A 15,173-nucleotide genomic window follows, 5' to 3' on the forward strand; every position below is an offset into this window, starting at 1 on the left:
TTCCATCAAAATGGGCTTTCTGTCCTCCTCTGACATGACTACCAGGCGCATGCACTGCATACTGGGGCCAGTGTAGAAGAGTCTGTTGTCTGGTACAAGATGAAAATGTAAAAAGCTGAAAGAGTTGCTGACTAAAGTAAAATAAAATGTCTGACAGATATTAATAAAATTTGGGATATTGTATTTGCACCAGTATGGTACATTTACCTTCAATTGAAATTAATTTTTAAAACTATATACAGGGTATATATGACAGAGTTGTATTTTTTTGTTATATCTATATATATATAGATAGAGAGAGAGAGAGAGAAAAGGGTTTTAAAAAATAAAAGTAAAAAAATTAATAAATAAAAAATAAAAGTAAAAAAATAAATAAATAAATAAAAGATCAACATTCATTTTCGTAGTTACCCTTCAGTTTGTAATTAGGTGCCATTCTTTTACGGCGCAGTTCTTCAGTCGGGGGAAGCTCTCCATCGAGGAGAAAAGCACGAATTTGCTTGTATACATCCATTGTTTAAATGTCCCGGCAGTCGAAAAGGAGGCAGAGCTGTCGACAAATGCTAGAAGCTAACTGGGCGCTAACCGTATCATTCAAATACATTAAATGTCGTAATGTTGGCAAAGAGAGGAAGTGACGCAAGATTTGCGCATGTGGGGTACCGATCGGGTTTCCGGTACGGATCGGGTAGCGACACCGCTTTTCCCCTTCTCATTCTCTGTTGCCGCCATGCTTTTTCGGCCATGTGCGTATGAAAACAAAGGCACTGCGCATGCGCGTTTCACCCATATTATATCGCCATATTTCATTTTCTTATCGTTGCCTAACATTGTACTGGTATTACAATATATGTATATATATGTGTATGTGTGTGTATGTATGTGTGTATGTATGTATATGTTTATATATATATATATATATATATATATATTAAATATATATAAAATTGTAGGTTGTGTATCCTTCAGGTGTTAATGGGGTTATTGAAAATGTGTATATGTGCGTATGTGTGTATATACGTAGGTATGGATAGATAGAAACATATATGTGTATATATTAAAAAAAAAAAAAAAAAAAAATTACACATAACATATAATGTAATTACAAGGAGGTATTTCTGTAGTCTATTGATACTAGATAGTGGAAAAGGGGTGGGATTAAATAAGCTTATGCTTCTTCCTGCTCCTTTTTGAACATGGACGTTATTTGGAGTTGTGGTTGCTCGTTTTCCTTTTGTTTGCTTTGTTCATTTGTCTCTTTTAATTCTATTTTTTTTTTTTTATACTTTTTCAACATGTTCAAAATAAAGATTCAATCAATTACCGTGAACAGTATGATATGGCCCAGCCCTATTCTGAATACATGATTGTTCAGTATAAACTGGGGGTTGGCGACAAATATGTCACCATATTTTTAAGGAAATTTGTGGTAATAATATTTATGACGCTGTAGAAAAAACAATATTTTATCTGTGATTAGCAGGCAGCAGCTAATCACAAACAGTGTAGATCACACATAAAGTACCCCGAGTAAAAACAGTGAAAGTATAGCAGAGCTGCTTGAAACTTGAATTGTGGCTCCTTTGAGTTGTTTGACACTTGAAGAAAAATGACTAAAGTAACCTTGTAACTCCTAAGCCTGAGGAGTGGTCGTGACAACGTTATCATGTGACAGCAGTGTGCAGACACCTTAGGACGTAAGGAGTCTGCACACTGTTGTCACATGGTGAATGTTGTAACTTGGGTCTAGCCCTCCTTTACCACCATGTAAAGGCAATTTCCAGCAATTTCCTGTCTTCCTGACCCATGAACACCACTACCAAGTGTTCCAGCAATGCTCAGTGTTTACTTTTGAGTGGCACATCACCAGCTGCTAGCATCTTCTCCTCATATGCTCATACAGTGGATTAATACTTCTGTGCTAAATCCATAGAGCAGTGTTTCCAAACCTTCTGGAGCATTATGGACCATACTTCACATTAGAAAAAACACATTTATTTATTTAGGACAGTGCATGTTAATGAACATAAATGTAAAAAAAAAAAAAAAAATTACATGAATGTAAACATGCCAGATTATAGCCAAAGGCTAATTTCCATCTGTTGTCCTTAAACATAAAAAATAGACATAATAATTCATAAAAATTCATCATTCATTCATAATAAAAACTCCATCACCAAACTTACACATACACACCATTCTGTTCCCAAATAAAACATTAAAACTATACAACTCATACATGATCACACACTTGATTTGTCCATAACCAGTTTTTAACCTTTGCCTTAAACAAATTGAGTGTAGAGCGTTCTCTAATGGGTTGAGGAAGACTGTTCCACAGATGGCCACCCTTAACAGAGAGGACGTTCTGCCCAAATGCTGTCCGTCTGTGGGGTATAAACAAGTCTCCTCGGATTGTAGCTTGAGTGGTCCTGTCTGAGCTTTCTTTATGCCTAATGAACTGCTTTAGTGGTGGTGGAGCAAGGGAGTGTAAGACTTTATATATTAAACACACCATGGCACACCACCAAACAAAAATGTCACAAAAGCATATTGATAATTTTTCCCTGCGCACCAGGCGTAGTAGAATTGGCTCGGTTTGTCCCCAGTATACCTGTTTTGCTTTCTTTTGACCACTACTCATGCTCGGGTCTTCATCAGGGCGGAGTTTTCTCCATGACCAGGTCAGACTGACTACTTTTTATTTTCAAACATTTATCTGTTGCTATTATGCGCTGCGTCGTCTCACAGCATGACTGTTATGTCATTTCTTCTTCATCTTCTTCTGTTTTATTGGCAGTTGGCAACACATTGAATTAGAGCAGGTAGTTGTACTGCCCTCTAGTGGAAGAGAATGTAATTGTTCTGCACATTACTCACGCCGATCGCTTAGAGTACTAATCAGATGGAACCAGATGATCTTCCACGGCACACCTGATCATTTCTGGCACAGTGGTTGGGAAACACTGTCATAGAGAACATAAGCAGTGCCTCAAACGTGCATTCCACCAATTTGCCTACAGGACAAATCGTTCCACCGAGGACGCCATCACCATAGCACTCCACACTGCGCTGAGTCACCTGGAGCACCGAGGAAGCTATGTGAGAATGCTCTTTCTGGACTTCAGCTCAGCATTCAATCATATCATCCCGGAGATCCTGGTCCAGAAACTGTCTCACCTGGGACTCTCCACCCCCATCTGCCTCTGGATCAAGGACTTCCTGACAAATAGACCACAGTCTGTCAGACTCGGCCCCCACCGGTCCAGCACCATCACACTCAGCACCGGGTCTCCACAAGGATGTGTTTTGAGTCCCCTCCTGTTTACGCTCTACACATCCGACTGCTCCCCTACCCATCTCTCAAACACCATCATAAAGTTCGCGGATGACACCACAGTGGTTGGACTCATCTCAAGGGGGGATGAGTCGGACTACAGAGATGAGGTCAACAGACTGACTGAGTGGTGTTCAGTTAACAACCTCCAACTGAACACCACGAAAACTAAAGAACTTATCTTGGACTTCAGGAAGGGCAGAGCAGACCCGGCCCCACTTTACATTCACGGGAGCTGTGTGGAGAGGGTACACTCCATGAGGTTTCTGGGCGTGCAGATATCTGATGACTTCTCCTGGACTGCAAATACTACAGCGGTGGTTAAAAAGGCCCAGCAGCGTCTCCACTTTCTGAGAGTGCTCAGGAGGAACAACCTGGAGGAGAGGCTGCTGGTGACATTTTACAGAGCCACCATAGAGAGCATCCTAACGTACGGCATAACAACATGGTATGCAGGGTGCTCAGCTGCAGACAGGAAAGTACTGCAGAGGGTCATCAACTGATGATCAGCTGATGATCAGCAGCCAGTGATCAGAAGATCACTGGCTGCTCTCTGCCCAGCCTGGAGGTCACTGCAAACTCTCGGTACCTCAGCAGAGCTGGCAATATCATCAAGGACCACTCTCACCCCAGCAACCAACTGTTTGAACTATTACCGTCAGGCCGACGGTACAGGTCACATAAAACCAGGACAAACAGATTCAGGGATAGCTTCTTTCCCAGAGCTATCACCGTAGTAAATAAGCACAAAAACAATTGAACCTATTCCATACCGTCACTGTCATTATATTATGCTGCTATTCATACTGTCATTATATTAATGCTGCTATCCTGTATATATTGTACATACTATTGTTTGAGTACTTACGATTGTTTTTTTTGTACTTTTTATATTTTACATTTATATTTATTATTGAAACTTGCACCAAGGGAGTGGCACTCCAATTTCGTTGTACTCTGTACAATGACAATAAAGGCTATTCTATTCTATCTGGAGCCCACCAGATGACGATAGTTGCGGTTGCTAAAAGATTACTGGCCCTATACAAGTCTATGAGAAAACAGTTTTCTGATTTGACCTCTGCGATCGCTTTCTTCATGAGTTCATGGACTCGTTCACTCGTTTTGGGTTATACTGAATAAAAAATAAAGCTTTTTTGTAAATCTTGTTCATAGAATGTCTCAAGATGGAAAGCTGGTGGGAATCTTCAAAACGAGCTAAAAAGCAGAAACATTCGTCTTCCATATCTTCTATACTTAAATCTACAGCTTAGATACGTCATAACCCACAAAACTGGTCTTTCTGGCCAGTCTTGTGGAACCTGACAAACCTACGCTGCTTATTTTGCTTTCTTTACTTTGTTTTCTTCTCAGACGCTGTCCCCCTGTTAAACAGTGAGGGTTGAGCTGTTTTTACAAATGGACTCCATGAAACGTGGAGAATCAGGTCGAATTATCCGGCGTTGACCTGACTCAGCACACTAGTGGAAAGACTTTCAGACAAGTGTGCTGTATGACCTCACCAGACAATTACCTGCTCTTGTTCCTACAGTGATGCAACTGGACACCTCAGGGACTTTTTCCAAGGGAGCTGGCAGATTAAACACCCTTTAATGTCCAGTTAGACCGTGTCCTTCCTTCTCACGTTCAGTCCCATTGGGCAATGGTTAGTAAAGTTCATGTCTGCAGTGTGTGAAAATGGACTGTGACAGTGGCAGTCTCTTGGGGAAACTTGAGCTGTGCATGAACTCGACTATTAAACTTTCAGTTAATAGTTGAGTGCATGCACAGTCGACGGTTTTATGGGCTCTGAGGAAGTCTTCATTTCTCCTCATTTTCTCTTGACGTTAGTGTAAAGAGACGTGTGGAAATCGCACTCGCCGTGCTGTGATAAACTAAAAGACTTCACCTTTGACCTATAGTCCACTGCCGCTGGTACAGAGTAGGCCTGAGTCTTATAGCAAAGAAGCTATTCAGGCTTTACTGCACTGACACACACACACACTACACCGGCGTGCCAACTGGCTAGGGCAACACCTCAGCACATGTAGTTACAAAAATACACATACATATATATCCACGGGCTGAAAAGCTCGTGCTGGCATCCTGAGGCACTCTCTGCAAGGAAAACTGGTTTTTTGTAAGCGGCTGCACAAGGAGCATGTTGTTTAGCAATAGCTTCACTCTGTCTCACTCTCAGATCTCAGGATGTCTTCAGTTAGGTCAGAGGAGCCAAAATAGGCCATGTTCCTTTGGATATATGGAGGACAAAAGCATGATTGTGTCTTAGGCACTGAGAGTTCCCACAGTGAGACAACGTGAGCGTAGGTGGGGTCCCGGGAGAAGAGTTAAAGCTCAGTAACTGTTGAGTTTGGCCCATGATACAAACTGAGCTTTTGTCACAGTTGTTATGAGTTATTATTTCCTTTCAAAGACATGTGAACAGTGCAGCTTTTCATTCAGTTTTTGGACAATGTCTTTGATTTATTGTCCCTCCAGCTAATGCTCTAAACCTCACGTGTAAATAGATGTGGAGTTAATCAGCTGTGACGTTGGTGGGCACCACTGGGTGCTAAAACTGAACAGCTCAGGTGTTTCTCCAGGAAGCAGCCACAGGAGTGAAGAATAACCTGCACGTGGCAGAATGACTAGTGATCTGTTTGTGTAGCCGTCTTCAACCGTCAAACGAACCACCAATCCTTCACAGTCACATGCTTGTGGTCACTGCATCGCTGCACAGCTCAGCAGTATTGGTGTGCACTTTTGTGTCGTTTTGAACCTCTCACCTCTTTTTTTGGACATTTTTAAAGACCCATTAGAACCTCTGTTTCTTCCTCCCCAGCTCGCTCTGCGTCTCACTACGTGGCGACCTCCGGCTCCTGCAGAAACAGGTGTTTCGAGCTGGTTGAGTTGGAGCCGCCAAACTGTCGCTGCGACAACCTGTGTAAAACCTACAATGGCTGCTGCTCAGACTTTGACCAGCTCTGCCTACGCACAGGTATGCTTATAAAACTTGACTTTGACACCACTAACAATGTGTTGGTCCTAATTTGTGTTGTCTTGTAATAAAAAACTAATATGTGAGGTAATTATCTCTGATACCTGAGAGTTGTTCCTCCAAGTCTTGGCAATGAAGGGCTAAAAAACATTAAAGTGACGCTGTTCAGCTGAGAGATATTTGCCGGGCTGTCTTTCCCTTGAGCTTGCACCTACGCCTGCAGGTCAGGGTGGAGAGGCCAAACCAAACAGTCACTTATTAAGCTGGAGGAAATGCTCAGAGACCTACTTTTAACATCCATCAGGTGGTCGAGAATTTTGTTCCAACATGTAACACGATGTCCTTCTTGTGTTTCGGAGACTCTGGCGTTTCTCTTTGTGTGTAGATAGGTGAGGCTGTGCTCGCTTTGCAGTCTGCAGGACCTACAGAGCGGCTGGATTGACCGGCAGTTTCAGAGTAATGTGGCTGACCTGCACGCGTCTGAACTCCTTTCAGATTTGGCTCAAACTGAATTTTAGGTTTTGATATTTTACCTAAACATATGAACATGAGACTGTACACATGCATCATCTATGTGACAAAAAGCAGTGACCATCCTGTGTAGCTGCCTGATGGGCAATATTGGGAATATTACTCAAAAAAAGTAATAGATTACATGCTACTTTTTAAATAATGTTTTACCGTGTATTACCTCACTCATTTAATTCCTAAAAGCAGTGTGTTGTACTTCTCATTACATTATATTTGCAGTTGTAACATAATATGACATTAAAGCTTATGTATTCTTTTTAAAAATTCAAATACTTGTTGATCAGCACAAAGCTGATGGTTTCCATGGAACCGGGCGAAACAATACATGAATGAAAAAACTGGAGTGAAGATTCGGTACCTGAAGTTCATCCTGGTAAAGACAGCAAACAAAGATAAACGAGCGCTGCTAAGTGCCAACCAGCCGAGCTTCACAGAGGAAGCCTTTATTTGGATAGTGTGTCTTTCCTGTAGCACTTAGAGGGACAGTAAAGTATTTAAATAGTTCTGTGTTTATACAGTCTATAAATGAGTGATTAAAGCACACATACAGGCTTTGATCACATATTTAACTTTCTGTAATATAGCTATGATGTTCCTATTGTCAGCACTTATGAGATTTATGGGATTTAAACGTGAATTTTAAAACTGTCGGAGGTTAAATTCCTACAAAATTGCTTTGAAAATATTTTGAAAAGGGAGAAATTTGAAGTTAAAGTTCAACAAACAGCAAACTATAATTGCTCTTTATTACGTGCTTGCTAACGAGCATTCACACACACGAGTAACATGGGGTTAGTATCTTGTCCAACGATATTTGGCATACTGACTGGAGCAGACTGGGACTGAACCACCACACATCCAGTGTTTCCTCGGAGGGGGCTCTCTGCACCGGGGCTGTGATCGACCGTGGCTGCTGGGGCTCTGGGGGTCCTCTCACCTGGCTGGGGGGCTCCTTTGCCTCCCTCCTGCTGTGTGCCCGGCCTGGAGGCTGTGGTCTGTGACCGGCTCCCGGTGCAGACGGCTCCCTGTGATAGTGTTTCCTCACTGGGCTCATGTGAACCCAGCCCAATTTTACTCTTTAAGTGTGCGTGTGTGTGTGGGGAGGGGGGGGGGTATGTATCCATGATCGTTTATGTTAATGAGAGTGTGGGGAGTGAGTTGGAGGGTGAGGTGGGCTGCTTTTAACCATGTAAAGCACTTTGTGCTACATTTTTGTATGAAAAGTGCTTTATAAATAAAGATTGATTGACTAATCATCTGGTTAGTAGGTGACCTGCTCCACCTGACCTGACCTGCAGCCACCCCACAGTTCCCTGATATGGTCACCTCAGGCAGACAGCTGGTTCACACCCCTGCACCATTTAAACCTTTGGTTTGTGAGAAGCAGCCAGTCAGAGGACACCTGGCTTCAAGGGGCAGCTGCTAAAGCATCTTACAGTGGACGGTGCACCGACACCCAGTGTGTGATAAAAAAGGACCAGTTTGAAATTTGAATCACACGAAACGATCTGTTTAAACCAGATCAAAATACACAACAGCCCCCCTTCAAACCACCCATCAGACACATACATGCTACACATGTCAGGTTCCAGCTGACGGCAGCCAGCTACTAAAGTCTGCACAAAGATGTATCTGATAAAGTACATTTAGCTGATTTTAATCTCTGTGGAATTACACACTTCTTGCAAAGTGAGCCAGATCCTGATTACTTTGGCATCTTACTGTATGTTATTCCTACAGTGAAGGTTTCTCTAACCTGCAGACATTTGTTGAACAGTAATGAGTTTGAATTGTTTTCATGTGGATGCCGCCTGCTATAATCAAGCTTACAAATACCCACTTGATATATTTTTGTGAGGCTGACTGTGCAGCTCAGTTGTCTGAGCTGGAAATGAGTCGTAGACTTAACGACAGGTCTCTCACTTTTTGATTGAGCGGTTTGTTGCCGCCCCCTCTGCCTTTGCAGTGCTCCCTCTCTCTGTCAACATTTTCCCTCTGCTGCTGGTGGTCTGATTTTATGTCCACTCCTTCAGGCTGGTGGTCTTTGGCTCACCACCGCCTCGCCACCAGTAACCTCCCATTGCCTGAAAGCAATAATTTACTTGTTTTTCTGGTCGCCTGCGTCTTTTTCCTGACTCTGTCAAATCCTTCTTTGGAAGTTTTTCAGCTTGAGGACTGTTCAAACACGGACCCCATCACCATTGTTGCTCACATGCTGCTTCCCACTCAGTCTGCAGCCAAACCGCTGTCACATTAATATCTCAGCTTTCATTTTTCACTGGTTTCACCACTAACCTTCCAGCTAAGCTGTGCACGTAGAAAGCTTTGGCGTTTTAAACCTCAGTGATTCATGTTGAACATAACTGCTATGTTCTTCTTGCACACAGAGGGCGGTTATGAGTGCAGCAGAGATCGGTGCGGGGAGACACGCAATGAACAGCATGCCTGCCACTGCTCTGATGACTGTCTGGCCAGAGGAGACTGTTGTACCAACTACAAGAAGCTGTGCAAAGGTTTGCAACTTTACCTGACCTCCTGACTTCAAATGTTCAGAGGATTTTGTCCATTATTAATTAGTCCGACCATGCGTTGTAATGAGGACGTCTCATTTTATTACAAAAGTGCATGTGTATGTGTTACATGTGTAAAGAAATATGAACATAGTATCAGTGTTGTGGATCTGGAAAGCTTTTCAAAGACTGGAATTTAGAAAATACTACATTTGAATTTATTGACACCATGTTTTTATATTGGTGTTGGCCAAAAAAAGCAGGTCATTTATGGTCACAATTACTGGCTTTAAAATCCATACTGGGGCGATTTAACTGGGGCCAGATGCATCTCTCAGGCCCTGTTTCTTTGCTGGGTTTAATTCTGTTTCTTAAGGACATGATGTTGAGAAACTCTTCATCTGCCTCTGTGTCAGTCGCACACCGTGCTGAGATATGCCACGTTTTCACCTTGTTGGTGCAAAAGTACCTTTTTATGCCTGTCAGACTGTGTTATCATAGATCCAACTAAAGAAATGGGAATAAACGGATATCCAAATAACCGCTAACAACAAGATACGATTTAAAACGGGTTCTTTGCCAAGCTGTCTGAGTAGACACAACAGTGCTTGAGTTTGGTGCCTTTTTATGTTTGAATGAGTCGTAATCAGTGTTGAGTGCTTCAACAAACAAGGAAGTCTGTGTTTTGTAAAGCAAATTTTAAGAAATGAGGAATGACTCATGAGTAAATGGCCTGTATTTGTATAGCGCTTTACTCAGTCCCTAAGGACCCCAAAGCGCTTTACACTACATTCAGTCATTCACCCATTCACACACTGGTGATGGCAGCTACATTGTAGCCACAGCTGCCCTGGGGCGCACTGACAAGAGTACTGTGCAAAAGATGAAAGTAGCCCCTGTGGTGTCACCCACTGGTCTGTGGCCTATATTTAGCTTAATGGATGCCAGAAGTGACAAAGTTGGAGCGCTAACTTTGTAAGTCAACTAAAGCTGCATCCCTAAACTGTAAGTGCTCCACACACAAAACCACACACTGTAGCTGCAGGTATTGGTCACCAGATCTCAACCGCCAACCGATCTAGATACAGTGACTCATAGTTATTTATTAGCATAATTATTATGCAAATAATTCCATTAGGCACCCGTACCTCACTGCACTGTTAAGCATTTAGCTGATTTTATGCTCCAACAGTCACTGAGGACAGAAATGTGGAATTTTTCTGTGTATTCCTTTCCTGCTGATTTGGGTAGAAGAAGATGTTGGATTGCAGTGGTTATCCAGCTGTGTATGTATCAGGCTCTCACTCATACATACACAGTGAGAGCTGAGAGTTTACAATAGGTAATACTTTGAACAGTCCATTGAAGGTACGTTGAAGGTGTTAATCCCTCCACGTATACATGATTGATCGTTGTATGAAATAACCAGTCGACAACCATCTGAAAAATGAGTATTCTCTCACTGTTTGATAAGGGATTCCTGGAGGTTGTTCGCTGTCACCAGGTGAAATCAGTTACACAAAAACCTCTTGGTGACTGCTTTGGTCACTCATGGATAAATAGATAAGACACTTGCTAACTATGAGCTGAGCTGTAGTTAGTCAAGCAAAACCTGAAAAAGTGCAATGCAAATCAGAAACAGGGAGCGTTAGCCTTCAACGTTACATCGCAGCACTGCTGTGAACACATTTCAAAAGGCACAACTTATACTTTAAAGTCAGTTACTGACTGTCATCCACTCGTTGCTGTCGTCCCAGCCTGAAGCCTGAGCAAAACATTAGCCGACACCATCGTGGTTTTAAAAAAACCAAAACCAAGGTGCAGTCAAACTGTGAAGCTGCTCACTCACTGACTCAACTCCAAAGAAAGCCATGGACTTCCTGTAGACTTCTGTATGACCATATGTGCAACCACGGGAGCGCCCCCTGCTGCTGATTAAAAGAATTTAGTTTAAAGCACTTCTGTAACTTTTAAAACCACGTTAACTGTGTGAAGCAGGCAGGATGGACCGAAATGCAGACGCGCAGACACACAAAACGAAACTTAATACACAGAGAAACACACGGCCATGAGGGAGATGGCGACGCGGGACCGAGGGAGACCCAGACTGTGTCCCAATTCAGGGTCTGCAGCCTTAAAGGCCGCATTTTAAGGCCAATTACGTCACAGCGGCGTGCCGAAGGCTGTCCCAATTCGAAGGCTGCTCGAATTGCAGCCGTCAAATGCGTCCTTCATTTCCCTGAATTTTAAGGACGTGGCGGTGTAGACTTCGTGGCCCAACATATCCCAGAATGCATAGCGCGGCGGTGGGTGTGGATAATTTTGCCAACAAAAAACGGCGGATGAGGGGCGGCCGAAGAGTGAACTTTAAGTAAGTACTGACTATTATGTCACTTATTTATGTGCAAATGTTTAATAACGAAGACCATTAAACATTACTGTTGGCCACATGTCGGCAAAGTTTTTTTTTTTTTAATGTAAATGTTTATTATTATTATTTTAGCCACACTTTAAATTTATAAAAGGAGCCCCCACCCCCGCAATAGAAAAATAAAGTTACAATTTTTACACATAAACAAACCGATCTAAGCATACATTTCAAACATTTCTATATTCTCAAAGTAAACAATAAATATATGTAATATTTAGTATTATTGGATGGTTACTTGGTTATTTAAACCACTATAGTTATATACGGAGCCCCGCGGGGGACCGTGTCGGCAAAGTCATGTGACATTAGGGACGTTTGTACTAACTTGGTTTTAAAGCCTTTACTTTAAAATATACGCCGTTCAATAGCTGAGCTTAATCTTACAGAGAATGATCAAAGCTCATGTAGAAACAAACAAATGAACAAAAGATGTTCTCCTTCATTTCTGTCAAACACAGCTGTATGAAACGTTTCCAGCTGTTAGTATCATGGTTGCTCGCCAACCTGGGCAGCGCGACGGAGGCTAGACCGTCCCATTTCACAAGCCTCGCACTTCCGGCCTCAGCGGTCTTTGGGTACGCGGCCCTTGAGGACCTTTAAGGCTGCAGACCCTGAATTGGGACGCAGCCACAGAAGGGCAAACACGGGAACAAACCACAGGGGGGACACAGCTGAACATGATCTAACTAACGAGACAGGGGCAAACAAAACTGAACCAGACAGGAAACTATCAAAGTAAAACAGGAAGTACTAAGACTCCGAATAATTCACACAACATGACGCAGGAGGAAAAGAACGCTCAGGGAAACGAGATGGACCAGGGAGATAAGGGGAGGAGACAACGAGGGGGGGGACGCAGAAATAGTTCAGGGAACCGACAGGGCGAGAGAGGGTGAGAGGCATGATGGGCTGGATAAACACACACACACACAGACACACACACACACATACACACACAGAGGGACGCAGTGGACAGAGACACAAGGGAAACCTAATGGACAAGGACCTAAACAGAGAATATAAAAAACTCAAAACAGACTAAACTAATGAAGCAGAAACATTAACCTTAATACAAAATGACACCAAAACACAAGAAAATCAAAATGACTCAGAATGACAAACTGTGCTATGATACTGATGCTACTGTAAAGGTAAGTTACTCCAGCACTTCACAAATGCTTGCTCTGCCATCTTTTCCCCAGCTGTCCATGACCACAACAGAATATAATCAAGGATACCAGCACATCAGCGAGTTCCTTTATCCTTGAGTTCACTGTTACCGAACAGTTATACCTGGTAGTTACTGGGTAACTAATTTATTTGTGTTTGTTTCTGTGGTTCAGCCTGTTTAAATTTAATGAAGCTAAAGTGCATGAAATTTTAAAAAGTGTAAATAATACTGCATTTAAAATTCTAGGTCCAGTGTTATCAGCTAAATTTATTTTGGATCAAAAGGACTTTGTTAGAGAAAGACTTGAGATTGGTGCTTTGTACATTAATCTCTTTTTCCTTTCAGGGGTCAGCTGATAAATTCATCTATTTAAGATTGTCAATGTCTTTAGATTTACTGGAGGAGAAAAAAATAGTATACAGAGGAAATACTCAAGTAGAAGTACGTTCAAGAATCATGCAGTTTGTGAGAAAATATGACAACCAACCACTGGTTCCCACTTTTCCATACAAGCATAACAAAAGCTCATGTTAATCTCTCATCACGTTCCCTCAGGAGACACCTCGTGGCTGCAGGACGATTGTGAGGAGATCAAGGCTCCTGAATGTCCTGCCGGGTATGTTGAAATCTTAGCAGTAAAGCAACAGGAGGGTAGCGGGTTGAACTTGGTTGAGCAAGTCTGATTTCATGCATTTAAAAAACTTCTTCCATGCACATGCAGGTTTGTGCGTCCGCCGCTCATCATCCTGTCCATGGATGGATTTAGAGCTTCGTATGTGAAGAGAGGGAACACTGTCATCCCTCACATTGAGAAGCTCAGTAAGTTCTGTAAAACATGAGCTTTCGGTTCTGAAACGAGGAGTGAAGAGTTCCCTGTTAGGAAGTGAACGTGACACTGATGAAGCCACGAGCTCTGGCAGGCTGTGCGTCTGCCGTAGTCTAAGAATTTGTTTTGCTGTGTCCTTTTGAGGAACATGTGGAACCCATGCGCCGTACATGAGACCTGTTTACCCCACGAAAACCTTCCCCAATCTCTACTCGCTGGCTACAGTAAGTCATGGCACACTTGTGTTTCTGTGCTACTGGGTTGTTGTGATAAAATATGTCTGTCCCACAGGGTTACATGTTCATTTCAGCAAAGTAAGAAGTGCCACAAGACTGTAGTAACAGAAATCATTTATGAAGTCAACAAATTATTTGTATTTATCTGTGATTAATAATGTAATTGTGTCAAATGGATAAAGCTCTTTGGTGATGTTCTCATGGATCCGGCTGCAGTCTATGAAGATTTCATTTTTTTAGTGCTTTTAAACAGAGCAAAGACTTTTTATCACAACGTTTCCAAACGTCCTGCTTTTATTTTGCATGCTTACATTATTTTACTTGTGCAGTCCAGTCAGTAACATTCGCTTTGGTCTTCGGGAGCTACTTTGTTACCAGGAGCAACGTATGTTTCAAGTCCCTGTTGTGTTGGAAAACAATATAAACCCAGACCCAGTTTTGTCGCTGGCTGCTTGACATTTTCTTTAAAGTCTTCACAAATCCTTCTTTCATCTTGGCTCCTTCCACCTTGACCAGATTACCAGTTCCAGACGCACTGAAGCGATGCTCCCACCACCGTGTTTCACTGTGGAGACGGTGTTCTTTGGCTTGCACGTCTCTCCCTTCTTTCTTCAAACTTCAGCAGAATCTCTGTGACCTCAGTCCTCTAGTTTTGTCGCATCTCACCAAAGAATGCCCTTCCAGCAGGCATAGTCTTTTTCCAGGTTGTTCTTGGCATACTTCAGTCTGGCTTGGGTTTTCCTTGGTCTGCAGCCTCACAGTCAGTTCCTGTTCAGGATCGTCTTCTTTGAGACTGCACTTCCTCACATGGCTAACTCATTCATTAGTGTCTTGTTGCTCCAGGGTCTTTAAACACATCTATCAGCCTTTGTTTCACCTCCCACCTCTGTCAGGCTTCTTCTGTACTGTCTTTCTCGATGACAGTCCTCACTCCAGCTCGTGACACTTGGAAACTCTGTGCTAACTTTGTACATCCATCTCCTGGTTTGTGAACATCAACAATTCTTTTCTTAAGTCTAAACTAATTTCTTGTTTTTGTTATCCTTGCTCTGTTAAAATGCATTTTCAGACAGATTTTACATTTCAAAGGGGGCAATAATTGTGTCCTGATCATACAGATGTAAGCGACTGCA

The 15,173-nt window shown here is 42.5% G+C and overlaps 1 protein-coding gene across 6 annotated transcripts in view; it reads left to right on the forward strand.

Annotated features, from left to right (window-relative positions):
• Positions 1–15,173, forward strand: part of enpp2 (ectonucleotide pyrophosphatase/phosphodiesterase 2) — an 88,563-nt gene that overhangs the window by 34,239 nt on the left and 39,151 nt on the right. For 5 of the 6 annotated variants that reach the window (XM_085422035.1, XM_085422036.1, XM_085422037.1 and 2 more), the window contains exons 3-7: positions 6,180–6,335; positions 9,254–9,379; positions 13,534–13,594; positions 13,700–13,797; positions 13,949–14,028. In XM_085422035.1, the coding sequence (XP_085278161.1) occupies positions 6,180–6,335; positions 9,254–9,379; positions 13,534–13,594; positions 13,700–13,797; positions 13,949–14,028 (521 nt within the window). The remainder of the gene's footprint in view (positions 1–6,179; positions 6,336–9,253; positions 9,380–13,533; positions 13,595–13,699; positions 13,798–13,948; positions 14,029–15,173) is intronic. The other variant, XM_085422040.1, reaches the window with a different exon arrangement.

The sequence above is a fragment of the Rhamphochromis longiceps genome, linkage group LG11 (genome assembly GCF_057381845.1).
Source record: "Rhamphochromis longiceps isolate RC_006_pf linkage group LG11, R_longiceps_female_GT1.1, whole genome shotgun sequence".
In the NCBI taxonomy this organism is placed as follows: Eukaryota; Metazoa; Chordata; class Actinopteri; order Cichliformes; family Cichlidae; genus Rhamphochromis; species Rhamphochromis longiceps.